The sequence below is a fragment of the Fukomys damarensis genome, unplaced genomic scaffold (assembly GCF_012274545.1).
Source record: "Fukomys damarensis isolate Sample0158 unplaced genomic scaffold, DMR_v1.0_HiC HiC_scaffold_11, whole genome shotgun sequence".
Lineage (NCBI taxonomy): Eukaryota > Metazoa > Chordata > Mammalia > Rodentia > Bathyergidae > Fukomys > Fukomys damarensis.
Window position 1 is genome coordinate 41,774,359 of NW_022900923.1, and position 15,799 is coordinate 41,790,157.

General features: G+C 47.2%; 1 protein-coding gene across 1 annotated transcript; it reads right to left on the bottom strand.

Annotated features, from left to right (window-relative positions):
- Positions 1–3,302: 3,302 nt before the first annotated feature.
- LOC104876834 (NADH-cytochrome b5 reductase 1) lies at positions 3,303–8,648 on the bottom strand. The gene is made up of 9 exons (XM_010645060.3): positions 8,419–8,648; positions 7,985–8,134; positions 7,765–7,837; positions 6,994–7,100; positions 6,646–6,775; positions 5,903–5,986; positions 4,942–5,027; positions 4,384–4,483; positions 3,303–4,102 (listed from the first exon to the last, which is right to left on the bottom strand). Exons 1-9 carry the CDS (start codon positions 8,431–8,433, stop codon positions 3,930–3,932), a joined length of 918 nt encoding a protein of 305 aa, XP_010643362.1. The 5' UTR covers positions 8,434–8,648; the 3' UTR covers positions 3,303–3,929.
- Between the last annotated feature and the right edge of the window lie 7,151 nt (positions 8,649–15,799).

Below are 15,799 nucleotides of genomic sequence, written 5' to 3' on the forward strand. Positions count from 1 at the left end.
GAAAAAAAAAAAAAAAAAAAAAAAAAAAAAAAGGAAAGCACTGAGGATGTAGCTCAGTGCGAAGGCCTCAGCTTCAACCCACAACCCCAGTACCTCGCAAAAAGAACAAAAAAAGTTTCTGGGTAATGGGGTCGATTCCATCGACGCTGGGTAAAAACGTGGGCTGTGGAGCCATCTGTGTGATCGTGAGCACATTACCGGATGATAATTACCTCAGTTGAAAATGGCGGTGAAGGAGATGGTGCTTTTTCACTGAGTCTGTCAGGATCGAGAGAGACCGTGCTGATTCTTAGCAGGATGCCTGGCACACGGTCAGCGCTTTCTGAAGTGTTAGCTATGATTGGTTTGCCTGTGCACAAATCCCCAGAAACTCTCCGTCCTCCCGGGTTCGGTTGTCTCCTCAGTGCGGCCCTCTGCAAGCTCACTCTAATTTAGCTCGGACCTCATCTGCCGCCATTTCCCTGTGGTACCCAGGGCCAATGAAGTCGAACGCGAACTTGTCCCACCCCTTCCTGCTAGTGTGGGTCCTTTGCTGGACTGTCTTCCCTCACACTTGTTTGCCTAAGATCCAAGCAGTTTACAAGGGTTCTAGGTTTGGCTTTGGCCTCAGGCAGTCATCGATCAGCTTCTGATCAGCTGCATTTCCTTTGGCAAATCCTTAATCTTCAACTCCTGGGATTAGCATCAGTGTTAAATTATACAACATGGAGTTTTTGCACAGTACCTGGTGTTAACAGGGCTGTTAATTCAAAGATGTTCTTTCTCCTCTTCTTTGAATCTTTCTCAACTCCCTTCCATCTGTACCTTGGATTTGAGCTATAGCATTACCATACTGTACTGTAATAATTTACTTGTCTTCTACTGTAAATTCTTTTTTTTTTTTTTTTTTGGTACCAGGGATTGAACTCGGGTCCTTGCGCTTGCAATGTAAGAGTCTGACTTAACTAGAGAGACTCCATGTTGACCAGCAAACGACCTAGACTGTCGCTCCCCCCATCCCTTATAGGATAACTAATGATTAATTGTTAGGTAACTGCTTTGAAGTAGCTGGGAAACTAAATGGAAACTGTAGTGAACACAGAGACCCAACATAAATCACGCCACTCCTTGCTTGCCTGTAGTTGAATGTTCTGAACATTATAATCTAAGTTGTAAATGGAATAATGGATAATCGATCTACTGATCATTAGTACGTAAGGGTCGAGTATATGCTTGATGACCACTAGCTCAGATCAACTGATTCTTTGCCTTTGTCCTCTTCCTGTAAGTTTTGAGTGTAACACCCCCCCCCCTTAGCCCTATATAAAATGGCCTGTTTCTGCGCTAGCTGCCTCTCTGAGCTACTTGGCTTGGGGAGTGCCATCTGGTCAGACTAATAAAGGTCTATTTGCCAACTTGCCTGGTGTGTTCCTTCCTGGGTGACTCTTGCTGTCTGACAAGCTCCTGGAGCCTCACTGAGCTTCTGAGCCCAGCATCGTAGAAGCCTCTTGGCTGTTCACACTCCAGGAGTAAAAATGAGACTTAAGTCTTACAGCAAGGCAGGCCACTGAACCACTGAGCTAAATCCCCAACCCTTCTACTGTAAATTCTTTAGGGGTTTTGGTCACAATTATATCTGCAGGGGTTATCACTGTGTGAAACACATGTCAGGTCCTCAATAAATGTTTGCATACCCGTGCAGTAGTGCATTCCCGCAATTCCAGCACTCTGGAGACTAAAGCAGGAGGATCGCAGTGAGTTTGTGGTCAACCTGGGTGCCACAGTGAGTTCAAGGCCAGCCTGAACTACAGAGTGAAATCCTGTCTCAACAAAAACAATAGGTCTGTATAAACCAAAATAAAGGTTTGTCAAGGCTTACTCATTCCCACATAAAACAGGGAGTCAGGGTAAGGCGGCACCGCACGTAGGAAATTCTGCCAAACTGCTTCACAAACTAAACCTAACAATACTAGGAAAGATTTTCCTTTTTGGAGATGAGGTGCAGCAGGGAGCTGCACTGTAGATCACTATGGCCAGGCCTAAGCTCCTCCTCCGTCATGAGGCAGGGCCTAGGAACATACAACTTGTTTGTTCGACTCCTCCCACAAATCCATGGGCAGGGCCCCTGGGAGTACAGGCAAGATGGTGGGGTGGAGCAGGGCCCAGCCTTAAGAGGAGTCTTCTCCATTCCCCATGAAACTATCAAGTATGAAACCCTGCAGAGATGAGCTGCTCCGTTCTGGTTAGACCAGTCCTTTCACCTCCCCATGCACTTGCCTTACTGATACCACTATAAATAAACCTGCTGCACTTGTCAGCCAGTCCTTTTCTCCCCTCAGGAGGAAGACCCCACCTGGCCTCAGCTTTTTGGATCTGTCAGTCTTTTCTTCATTCCCCACCACTGTCCCTCTGTGGACCCTTCAGTGGAGGCAAGGTGCCTGAGAACACACCGCACAGTGTTTAATACTAGATGACCAAGAAATGTTTGATAGAGGTGGGCACGTTTGATTGTGGTGTACACTTGTAATCCCAGCACTAAGGAGGCTGAGGCAGGAGGATAGCGAGTTCAATGGCAGACAACTACACAGTGAGCCTTGTCTCAAAAAATCAAAAGAAAAAAATGTTTGGTGAAACACCACCAGTGCAATTTACCAGGAATCTCTGCCCCAAGGAGGGTGAGTTCTGAGAGTTCCACAAGGCTTCTCTCAGGGTCCACAGAAACAGATTTATTCCAAAAATAGCAATGTTGAACTTCCTCCTGGACCCACCTGCTTTGTCTGAATGAAACGAACAGGAGAATCTGAAAAGGCTGCCGTCACCCTTTCTGGGAGAATGGAGTAGACTGGGCCAAGCTCTCATGGCACAGAGGGGCGCTCAGGACAGGTGGGGGAGGCCTACTATGCAGGCAGCAATAAACCTGACAGGGGTTGGTGATGGCGGATTGCTATTTAAAGGAGAAAGCTTCCCTTCCAAATGGAAAGGCCAGACTGATTTGTTTGTCAGGTATCCTGTAGACAGGGTGAAGGAGAAGGCAGAGAAGAAAGGTAGGGGGTCAAAGTAAGGTGTGCAGGAGGGCTACTTGAGCTCCCTGACACCCGCTGTCCTACCTGCCCCACACAGACCTGCAGGGAGGCGCTGAGCGCTGGCTCTGGAAACAGCTGCTGAGCTGACCAGAACTCTGGCAGCATCTCACATTTCAGCACATGGTGCAACTTCCCTGAGGCTCTTGGAAAGCCCCGGAGTCTGTCCTGTGAAACCTTTCCTACCAAGTCCTTAGGCATTTGGACACCAGGATCCCAAGCATGATGACCCCTTAGGAATTGCATTGGGGTCTCAGCCCCATTTATTTGAACAGCCAGAGGTTCCTCGTATGAGCAGCAGTCTTAGGTTATGGGGAGCCACTTCCCTCTAACCTGGGTAGCAGCCAAGAGACACAGATGCACAAATGTATTTCAGAATCCTTTCTCTGAGGTCTGGAGTTCCGAAGAAACTATTTCATCCATTTCTACTATCTCTATAAAACTGCCTCTCTAGATCCACTCAACTTGTACTCACATAAATACAGAATTTGCCCATAGGTTAAATACTGAAGAGTAAGTAAAACTCTGTATTCTTTCATCACAGACACAGAGATCAAGTGTGATGCTATCAAGGAATGAGTCAGGCTTGGAACAGCTGTGCACGTTCCCTTCTTTCTGACCCCAGGAAGGCACATCCATGGGCTCCACCTAGACCCTTCACCACAGGGAGGTCTGGGGCCCTCTGGGGAATGCCTTGGCCTTGGCCCTCTTCTATGGCACCGGGATGTTGTTCTCCAGTGTGCCATCCACCTTTTGGCTCCAGAGAAAGTTGCAAAAATGACTCTTTCAGGGAAGGCATCTACAGCTTATAGTATTCGAGCACTGACTGGGGACAGTGGCAGACATGGAGCCAGGGAAGGCAGCAGATGCTCAGTAGGTGAATCGCATCTTTTGCGAGAAGCCCAGTTTGTCCAGGTTGGGATGGCAGGCCAGCTGCACCATTGGGGGTGGCCCACAGAGCAGCAGCAGCACGTCTTCCCCAGGGGCAGGCAGGTGCTCCCGGATCATGTCAGCAGTCACAAAACCCTTGCTGTAGGCCCAACCTGGAGTACAGAGGAAGGAGAGAACTGACGCTGCAGACCAAGCCGGCGAGGGAACGTGGCACACGAGGATGGGCGACTGAGCAGCCCGGAAGGGCTCTTGGAGTCTTGGGGTGTAGCAGCTACAGCCAACCCTGTCCCCTACCTAGCAAACAGGGACGCGAAGGAAAGGGACCGCAAGACCATTGTGTTTGTGCATTAAGACTTGTGACTTTGGCAGTGTCAGGAAGGGTTGGCTTTGCAGAAACCAGAAACTCAGAGGGCCCTGGAAATGGGAAGAGTACCTGCTGGGGGATGGTCCAGAGTGAACCAGAGCTTAAAGCGGTTGGGATACTGGGCCTGCAGTTCCTCCAAGTCCTCCCGAAGGATTATGTCCTTTTCAGTCTGAAATGTAAAGGGGAAGCAAAGACTTAGAAATCTGCTTGGGTAACAGAAGTTCTCTGCTATGATAACTTTCTAATCAGGAGAGGAAAACAATGCTACCAGCCTGCTAAGAGTTCTAGGGGATGAGCAAGTCTTTCAGCGCTTTTAGGGGATTAGGAGGAAGGAAACAACCTTTATTTACACATAAAGGAATGAAACATCTAATAAGGAGGACTCCACATTTCTGTGTTCAGCACTAGATCTCTTAAATCTTTTCTTCTTTCCTTGGAGGACAGGGAAGGAATCTGGCTTAGTGCTCGGTCCTCTTTCCTCACGGAAGTAGTGAGTCCTGTACCGAGCAGAGGGAACCTGGGGCGGAGGCCAGAAGAACTGGGCCTGTTCTGCCCATGGGTTCCACAGTTCTTGGTTCTCCCCATGTAGCAACTTTGAAGTGCCAGGACTGAGAAAAGCAAACCAACCTGGTTGGCAAAAAGCAGAAAGCATTGGGTTGGATCTTCAGGGACTTTCAGGATGGCCCGGATCAGCTGTAGCATTGGGGTTATTCCTGCATGAGGATACCCCACTGTGAGACATGGAGGCCACATTCTTGCTCTGCCCCAGCTCCACAGCCTGCCAACCCTTTCATCTTAATTCTACTCTTTCACATTCACTCCATTTTCTTCCTGTAGCCTAATCCTCTGACCTCCTCCTACATATTTTCCAGCACCTATGTTTCTGGATCCCTTCAATATTCATAGGTTCATATTGTGGAAATCCTTCTACAGCTCTTCCTCCCAAGCCTCTCAGAAGCTAAGAACTGAAATGTCACAGAGGGCTATGCATGCCTCCTGACTGGGTGGGTGGGGGTTCCAGGACATTGCCTGGACTTGTAGCAGCTAAGAGCATCTCCTTTAGAATCAGGCAGAGCCACATACTAATCCTGTCTCTGGCCACTACCTAGTAAGCTCGTGCAGTCCATTTAACCTCCCTGAATCTCTACTTTCTCATCTACACAGGGAAAGACTAGTCCTTACTTCATGGATACGTACATGTGTCTAGTGCGTATTAGTAAATTGGACTACACACAGTGTCTAATTTTAGATTAGTGTCTCTGCATAGTCATGTCTAATGCCAGTGTTCTTTTCGACTTGTCATTCTTGGCTGTTTCTTTCTACTCTCAGTGAACAATTGATATATTCACTCAATTTGAAGAGAGCCTGCCTCATTTACTGCCCTCATTTTACCACTTAAAAAAATTTGGGAGATGAGTTCTACTTGCTTCTGATTTTATTTTTCAGTTACTGATGAGGTCTAGGCCTTGCTGGAGATCCCTGATTGACCATTCAACTATGATTACCAAATATTCGGAGGTCACTTAGGGTTCTGCCTGGTAACAAATCAACAACGGTGGGAAAGAACGGCTCCTCAAGCAAGACACACCTGTCCCTCCGGCAATCATTCCCAGCTTCTTTGCTACCCGGGGCTCTGGTAGAGATTTCTTGTTGGGTTGAATGTCAAATCTCCCTGAGATATCAAGAAAAGAGAGGCAGAAGAACAAGGTGAAAATACAAAACCAAGTAAACAAACGCAGAATTGAACATATGCCTGAGGCCATTGGAGCAGCTGCTGTGAAATCTGATCCTGAAACTGAGTGAAAGCTTGTGTGGAACCAGTCCTGACAATAATAACTGAAGGGCAGTGGAGCCAACGCTGTCAGTCCACAATCATTTCAGGGCAGCACAGAGAGTATTAGCTGCTTCTGGCAGAGGGTCACTCCCTGGCGAGGGTCACAGGCATGGGGCCGGGTATGAATCTAGCTTCTCCAGAGGCACAGAGCAGCTCTGACGGCCTGCCAGCGCACCCAGCTGTTCCTCTGGGAAGGGCTGAAAGCTATCTCTCCTGGATCTCTTCAGAGCTCAGCCTGAGGCAAGAGTGCTTGGGGAAGGGACTAGTCTGTGTGTGCTTTAATAGTCTCCTCCACTGCAGGACAGGGCTGGTGAACTGAAACACGGTCTAAATGAGGCGACCCATCTACAGGGCTGAGAAGTATGCTCTTCTGTAGTGTCAGTGCTGTGCTGAGAAGGAAAGACAGCTGCCACCCTTAAACATGTGCGCCCAAAAACACACGCGCGAGAAAATGCAGTCACACAGTGCCAAGACTGAGAACTGGAGAGGGTCCATACCTTTCCCAGTATAAGTGAGCAACCCGCTTGGCCCCCGGAACTCCACCACATCCCCAATCTTCAGGCTATCCAGGTATTGAGACATCTTCCCTCCCTCGGGAAACTTGGGGTGCACACCCTTCAGGTAGACCTGATAAAGCAGAGGAAGAAAATACCTTATTTTGGGTGTCCCCAAGGCAGGGCTAGGACAGGGATCACAAGCATGCTATCTTTTCCCAGTCTACATATTTTCCTCATACCCACAAAGGAAATGCTTTCTCCTACTGTTCAAAAAAATCTAGGAAATGTCTACAAATTCCAGAAAAAGTGGGTTAATGAGATCACTGGGGTTCTTTCCTCCACTCTTACCTTGATGACGAGATCCACATAGCCTCGGTCCTCATCACTGGTGACAGGAGTGTATGGCCTGATGACCAAGCTGCCATTGATTCGGGCAGAGAGGTAGACATGTTTGCCTGGGGACCATGTGGACAGATACATAAGTACTCTCTGAGGAAAGTATGCATTCCTGTTACTGTTCAAAACACTCAGTGAGGTTTGAGAGAACAGGATTTTTTAAAAATTGTTTTTTGTTTGTTTTGAGACAGAGTCTTACTATGTAATTCAGGCCAGTCTTGAACTCACTATGGAGCCCAGGCTGGCCTCAAACTCACAGCGACTGATCCTCCCGGGAATACAGGCATGGGCCACCACACCCAGGCGAGAAGTCGGCATTCGGCTTCCTTCTGTGGTCCCACGGAACTCCCAGGCACAGCAGATTCACCCTTAACCTCAACAGAGCTCTTACCAAAGCCCTGCCAATTACTGCCAGGACTATGGCAATAGCAGGTAAGCTGAGGGTCTGGGCAATGGGGCAAAATCAGTGTGTGCTGGTGGGAGGGTATAAGCAAGTCCCGCGGGAGAGAGGGAGGGTTGCTGAGTATTGAAGATGGCTGGGGGCACAGAAGCCACACCCTTAAGGGACTCAGAGGAACCTAAATGGTGCAGGATCCAGAGCCAAGTGAGGAGGAGGAAGGGTGTGAGGGAAGAAACTGAAGCACCGTGTCTCAGCAGACCCCAGAAGGAGACTCACCCTCCTAGGGTACCAGGGAAAGGGAGCCCACTCCACACTTTCCTTACCCACAGGCAGCCCCAGAATGTGGTGGGCGGTGGGCAGGGCAAAGCGGAACCTCTTGGTGTTGTGGCTCACAGTCTGGAGGATGGACAACATAAGAGTTTCACCAAGCGGGTCTGGGGCTGCCAAGTCCCTCGGGGCACCCCAACTACTGCGTACTCTCTCTGCCTTCAGTACCAGAACTCTGACGCCTCCCACCCGCCGGCCCCTTCTTCCACGATTTACCGTCTTGTCCAGGAGTCGCAGCAGGTACTTCTCATTGGGATCCAGAAGCGTGACCCGCGGCCGGCGGGACTTTCGCACCAAGTAAGTGCCCACAGCCAGGCCGAGCACAGTAAGCAGCCCCACCCCCAGCGAGGCCAGCAGGATTGGGCTCTGTGGGCAGAGGAGGCAGCGTGATCTCCACTCTGGGAACAGCCCAGGGCGGCGTAGGACCGGCTACCCAGGAGTGGAGATCCCAAGCCCCAGACCCAGAGCTCCGGAGGGGTAAAGCTGGCCAGGGTCCCGGGCCGAAGGTGCAGCGCGGGGACTCAGCATCCAGGTCGAGTCCAGAGCCCTCCGGGTTGAGGTCGGCGGTGGGAGCCCCAGATCCGGACCCGAGGGCCCAGAACTAGATGTGCCGAGGTCCCCGGGTGCAGAACATGGGACAAGGATCTCACCGGCTGTATCCCCATGGCCAAGCGCCGCGTCCTCCAGCTCCTCGCTGGCAGAAAGATCCCACAATGCGCCACGGGGCGGGCCCGGAGGCGTGGCTATCCGGCGGCGTGGTGGGCCTGGTTATGGGCGTGGCCGCCCCCTCTGCGCCCCCCCCTTACCTCCTGACTCAGTAGCCCTCGGGCCCAGGGTCGCTCTCTCTTACCCAGGACCTTTAAAAACCCGCCCCTCTGCGGTCTTCCGGTTCCTGTCACGTCGGTCCACTTATCACCAGACCGGATAGCACTTCTAACAGAACTTTTCTAAATCGGGCAAATGGGGATCTCAGAATTTTTGAATCCTACACGCAGAGTTAACGTTGAGCCAGAGAAAGGAAAATTAGTCATCCTATAGTCATCCTAGTTTTTCCAACAGGCTGAATTGCGCCAAGACAATTGGACAGCCCTGCGGGGACTCTTTCAGGAAGGAACAGTGGCACAGCGATTTCATTTCCTGGTCCTTCTGGTCAAAAGACTGGTTTTATTCACCACGCCTGGCCATCGGTTTCTGACTGGCGCTTCCTTTCGGTCCAAGTTCAGCTTCCCATCCAGGTCTGGTTCTCAAGCAAAGACCTGGGCTTTGGAGGCAAACTACCGCATAAGAACAGTGCCTCCAGCACCTACTGGCTCTGGACTATGAACAACTTGATCAACTTCTGAGTTTCTTCACCCATACGATCAATGCACATTATCGCCTGTAGATGGGTAGAATTTTGTTCACAGGGATGTTAAGAGGCTTCAATGAGCTATGTTAATCGGCTTAGTGTAGTGCCTTCATAGAGCAAAAATATTTAACAGAGGGCAGCTATGCACCAACTCAAGACACAGAGGCTCACTTTGGGATTTGGACTGAGCTCTCTTGGCAGCAGAAGCATGGAACAGGAGTCAGAAATAGACACCGGGAGCCCGGTGTGCACACTGGCCATGATGACCATTCTTTTCCGTACATGAGTTTCCCAAACAGAATGACACTTGCTCTTTGTTGCACAGTGATGGATAAGATTTCCACAGATGTAACTATCAACATCTAAATTATTTATTTGTTTGGTACGGGGGATCGAACTTGGGACCTTGCATTTGCAAGGCAGGTGGCACCACCACCGAGCTAAATCACTGGCCCTGTCAATCTAAATTAACCTAAATTAATATCAGCTGGGCAGCAGATATGTCGGCGCATCAGTTTTCAGCTGTAGTTGGTGAACTCTGTAAATAGTCCAAAAGATGCTTTAGAACCCAGGGTGCATCTCCCTGTGAGTTTTCGAAGCAGCCTGTACACAGTCCTGAGGGAAGCCAGGCTGTGCCAGGATGTGGAGAAGGATGCAAAGGGGGGAGGGCGGGCTCCCTCTCCTTTTCTGTTTGGAGAGACAGAATGAACTATGTACTAGGGCTTCTAATGCCCCCACTACCAGAAAAAGCTGCGCTACTGATTTCTGCCACCGCCCAGTTCTGTCTGTAGAGGTTCCAGTTCCTTCTCCCTTGACAGATAGGGACTATGGCAAGAGAGGAAGTATAGAGCCAAAGGAAAACATAATTACAATTCAACGGGGCAGACTTTAACTAATGTGACTGCATCCCCAGGAACCACAGGCTAGGAGGCAAGAGACTGGAAACTGTGTGGTGTCGCTAACCATGATGAACCCTTAGTCCTGAAGAGAGTTGCTGTAGGGTTGCCAGAGAGAGGTTGCTGCCTTGAGCTGAAGACGAACAGATGACCCTGGCCTAGAAGATGAATTCTACCTCTCCACGTCTCACAGAAGCCTTTCATTTAATCCTTATTTGGAGGAAAGGGGGGAATTTCTAGATTTTTAATCAAATCCAGTCTTTCAAACTTAGTTTTCTTCCCAAAGAAATAATATAACAGAGAATAGACCCTGCCTCTTAGAAAGAGGAGGCAGGAGGGTTGCAAGTTTGAGGCAGCTTAGTGTGACCCTGTTTCCAAATAAACTAAGAGGAGGTTGGGTGAACTGGGGACATAGCTCAGTGGTAGAGTACTTGCCTGCATGCCCAAGGCCCTGGGTTCAATCCCTAGTACTTAAAAAAAAATACACAATGTAACCTGAAGGGAAAGTACAATATTAAAAGTATGTTTTATAATTCTGAATTAGAGTGTAAAATAAAATGTACTAGTTCATTTGAAATGCCATAGGATATCCAGGAACACACTTGGAGGTAGACCTGTTTTTAGAGAGGTGATGGCATGGATGAATCAGACCAGGAGATACAGGGAGCTGACATTTGTTCAATATGTACCAAAAACTAGGTGGATTGCTTTTCACTTATTCTGACAACATCTCTTTACTCCTGACAACCACTTGTGAGATGGATCATTAATGTCCTCATTTTATGGAAGGAGAAACTAAGTTTTACATTGTACTTTTTCTTTTGGTACTAGGGATCCGAGCTCAGGACCTTGTGCTTGTGAGGCAGGCAGCAGCAACACTGAGCTAAAACCCTGGCCTGAAACTAGGGTTTAAGACAAGGTTACCAGCTCAAGGTTAACTAAGTGGCAAAATCAGGGGCACACCAGGCAGCCTGATATTGAACGCTTACAATCCAACACCCCCTTTTGTTTATTTTATTTTTGGTGCTGGGGATCGAACTCGGGCCCTTGCAAGCCAGGCAGCAGAACCACTAAGCCAAATCCCTGGCCCCTCAAACCCCCTTTTAAAATATTTCTGGTAAGGAAACCATTAAGCACACAAAAGTAGAATAGTGTAGTAAAGCCTCACATACCCATCACTCATCTTTTTTTTCGAGACAGGGCCTCACTATGTAGTTGAGACTGACCTGGAACTCACTATGTAGCCCATGCTGGTCTCAAACTCACAGCAATCCTCTTGCCTCAGCCTCCTGAGTGCTGGGATTACAGGCGTGCACCATCACACCTGGCCCCAACACTCATCTTCAATGACTACCATCTTGGGATCTTTTGATGCTGGAGTTTAGATCACAGGTCCTTGTGCTTGCAAAGCAGGAAGCGGCACTGCTGAGCTAAATCCCCAGCTCCTGATTGCTGTGTTTTTTATGGTAGTGAGGATTGAACCCAGGGTTTTTGCATTCAGCCGTGGGAGACCACATAGGAAGTTCAAGGCCTGATTGACCCCCTCAGTGAGCACTAAGAAGAAAAGCAACATGCAAGCCTGGGTGCTGTAGGGAAAAGTAAAACAGCTGAGATCCTGTTGTCTAATCAGGCAAGTACAATGGAGGGCAGGGGGCAGATGAACCCTGTGTAACTCTAATTGCTCGTACCTGTGTCTGAGTGAATAAAGGTGAGGTGCTCCAGTCACTTGGGGGTGTGCCAGTCACGCAGGCCTTTCTGTTGAAGGGAGACAAAAGCCCCCCGGCCCTCCACGTTTTAACCTGATTCTGTGTCTTGTTACTTTTCATCCTTGTTAACCCACGGTCAGGTTCGAGCTTGGAGGCTGGTTCCTACACATACCTATATCCCCAGCTCTTTTTCTTCTTATTTTAGAATTTTGAGCCAGGGTTTTTCTAAATTGCTAGATTGCCCAGTCTGGGCTTAAACTTTTGAGTCTCCTTACCTCCGTTTCCCAGCGTGCTGGGATTACAGGTGCGCACCACCCTGCTGGGCTAAAAGTTGTTAATTCAGAGCCATGTGTAATAGTCACCTTCTTGTCACTGGGACAGAATATGCAACACCTACAATGTAAGGGAGAAGAGGTTTATTTCAGCTCACAGTGTTAGCGGTTTTAGTTCACTGTTGGCTGTCTCCAAGGCAGAGACTACATGGCCTGACGGAGAAAAGCTGCTAGGATCATGGCAGCCAGGAAGCAGAGAGAAGGGAGGAGCCCTGGACAAGAATACATCCTCTCAGGTCACACACTCAGTGACCCACCTCCCCCAGGCCCCGCATCCTCGCAGAGTGTTCAGCTACGGAACTCAGCGGATGAAGGGACCCCACTATCCAGTCACCTTCCACACACATGAGGCCTTGGGGGACATTTTAGATTTAAACCATAGCACCAGGCTTGTTTCATTTTGTCCCAAGACCATTTCCCTTTTCCATTTTTAAGCTCATACCATACTTCTTACAATTGTGTCTGTAAAGATGTCAATGCATATCTTTAAAAAATAAGGACTTAAAAATAAAATCAAGAGGGTAGCTTAGTGGTGGTGTGCATGTGCGTATGTGTGGATTTGATACCCAGCACCACAAAACAAACAAAAACTACTCTAGTCCTTACCTACCCAGTATACGATGTAGGCCTGAGGAAAAAAATACACTAAGAGACAGAACTAGGAGAGGAAAAGCAGGGCACCAGGACGACCAATGCCTGTGCAACCGACAAAAGTGCTGCCGGGTCCCAGGCACTGACTTTTATTGGCAATCATCAATTGGGTTAAAGGTGATGTGTGGCTTCTATGGAAATTAATATAAACGAGGCTCATAAAAAGGCAAGACAGAGCATTCTCAAATTAGGAACAGAATAGACAAAATATATGGTTGTAATCAGAACATTGTTCTTCTAGCCTGAAGGTTTTAGTTGTGGGAATGGAATTTGGGTGTGAGTTACTCTGACCTCAGCCAGACTCACTTCTATAAACAAGGCAATTGTGGGGTTCACTCTTCACAGCCTGCTTTGGGCATCATCAATATTACAGTCCTCTGCAACTATCACCCATAAAAATAGTTAACAATAGGGCCAGGGATTGATTTAGCTCAGCAGTTCCACCGCCTGCCTCGCAAATGCAAGGTCCCAAGTTCAAGCCATGGTACCAAAAAAAAAACCAAAACAATAATTACTTAATTTCATTAAATATATACTCAGGATTCAAAGTTCTGGTTATCTCATTTTAAATTTATTGTTATTTTTTCCTCATTGAATTTATTGGTACGTTTTAGGTATACATTACTGTTACATTTATTATTGGGATCTTGTACCTCATTTAAAAATTTTTTAGCCAGTTATGTTTGCAGTCACCTGTGATCCTAGCACTCTGGGAGGCTGAGGAAGAATTGCATGTTTGAGCCCAGCCTGGGCAACTTAGTGAGCTAGGGAGGCTCTGTCTCAAAAGAGGGCTAGGGATGGAGATGGAGCTCAGTGTAAAGGCTGTGGGTTCAATCCCTAGTACTGTACAAAAAATTGTAAATTATCATATATTAGATCTTTCTTTTAGACAGAGTCTCAAGATATAGTTCAGGGTGGCCTTGAAATCACTATGTAGCCCAGGCTGGCCTTGAACTCTCAGCGATCCTGCTGTCTCAGCTTCTGTAGTGCTGGGATCACAGCCGTGCGCTGTCATATCTGGTGCTAAAGTGGGCTTTTTTTGTGTACAATTCTGTGAATTTTAGCACAGGACATTGCAATCATTGCCCCAAAGTTCCCTCGGGCTTTCCCTTTACGATTAGCTAGATTTAGTCATTTTACAATGTAGTTATTTTTCAAAATATTGTATGTAATGAATACATATAATTTATCTGTCAGGAAAATATAAAAATAAACAAGTGCTGCAAGTAAGTGCAAATTCTAGGGCTGCCCTTCAAAGCCACTGAATGTCAAAGTCTTCGATGTGGGGACAGCAGCCAGGTGTAACAAGCCCTGAGGGAATGCTGCTACAGGATCCAAAATGAGAACCATTGACCTAGCCCTACTGAGTTGGTTTTCCTGTTATTTGTAGCCAAGCATCCGAACTGATAATGAAATCTCTATAAAAACCTCAAAACTATTTTAAGCCACTGTTTTTGGTCATTTATCTTGCTGTCACAGAAAACTAATAAAGAAGGGCCAGGGATTTAACTCAGTGGTGCCGCCGCCTGCCCTGCAAACCCAGTGTCCCGAGTTCGATCTCTGTTACCAAAACAAAAAACCAAAAAAAAAAAACAAAAAACCAGAAAGCTAATAAAGAGCTGCTTTAAGGTACCTCGACCTCAGAAGGAGGTCTCTCAGCATCCCTGTCCATGAGATGATCCCACCCGCACTGCATTTTCTTAGCGTTTGCCACTTTGGTGATATCTGATTCATTTCGTAATCAATTTTTTTGTCTTTCCTCCCTAGACTGTGACGCTCTATGAGGGTAAAGACTGATATAATTGGACTGACACGTTTCAGCACCTCACACAGTACTTTCAAATATTAGGTGCTTAATAAATATTTGGAGATTATTCTATTCTTTTATCACAAACAGCACAACAAAGGAAAATCATCCTGTCATTTATGAAAATATGTATAAAATTCTCTCTCTTTTATGGCAGTAATGGGGCTTCAATTCAGGGAGTGCTAAGCCAGCTTGCCCATTCCTCTCTCTCTCTCTCTCTCTCACATTTTGAATCAGAATTGCACTAAGTTGCTCATGGTAGACTCAAATTTGTGATCTTCCTGCCTCAGCCTTCCATGTAGCTAGGATTACAGGCATGTACCACTGTGTTAAATACTATATTATTTATGGTTATAATATCAAGCAGTTATTTAAAAAATATATCATAATCATATTGAGCCTTTGTGTTTGTTTTTTTTGAGACAGGGTCTCACTATGTAGTTCAGACTGGCTTTGAACTCTCTTTGTAGTCCAGATGGCGTTGAACTCACAGAGAGTGAGGCTCCTGCCTCAGCCTTCTGAGTGCTGGGATTACAATTATGTTCCACCACAACTGGCTTATATTGGTTTTATCAATAGATTTATGTTTAAAATTCTCCTCATTGACAGATTAAGGGAAAACTAACACACGATCATTTCATTAGTTAAAGAAAATCATTTAATAAAATTCAATCTCATGGCTCTTAAGAAACTGGAAATGGGAACTTCCTGAGCTTGATAATATCATATACCAAAATCCTGCTGTGAACATCACACTTTTAGACATGCTTCCATTCATCAGAAACAAAGCTAGAGTGTCTATAATTGATGCTATTATTTAATATGGTATTAATAACCCTTGCCCAGGCGTTGGCAACCTGGTCTTCTGTATGTCAGAAAGTGAGTAGGCCATGTGATCTGGCTTGATTATCTAGCTTCACTGTTGTAGCACGAAAGCAACCATGGTGATATATATGCGAATATGATTGTGTTCCAATCAAAGTTCCTTTAAAAGTACAGGGAGTGGGCAGTGTTTAGCCTGAAGGCCATAGTTTGCCAGTCCCTTTACTGAGCAGTGCAACAACTTAGGGAAAGTAAATGAAGAATGAGAATCAAAGAGAGAGTGACAAAATAATCACTGGTTTATAACAGAGAGTTCAAGAGGAACCAGGAATCATAGTTATAAACACAGCCCTAAGGGGCTGGAGATGTAGCTCAGTGGTGCCACAAGGCCCTGGGTAACGAGAGGGTGGGGGAGGGAAAGAGAGAGAGAGAGAGAGAGAGAGAGAGAGAGAGAGAGAGAGAGAGAGAG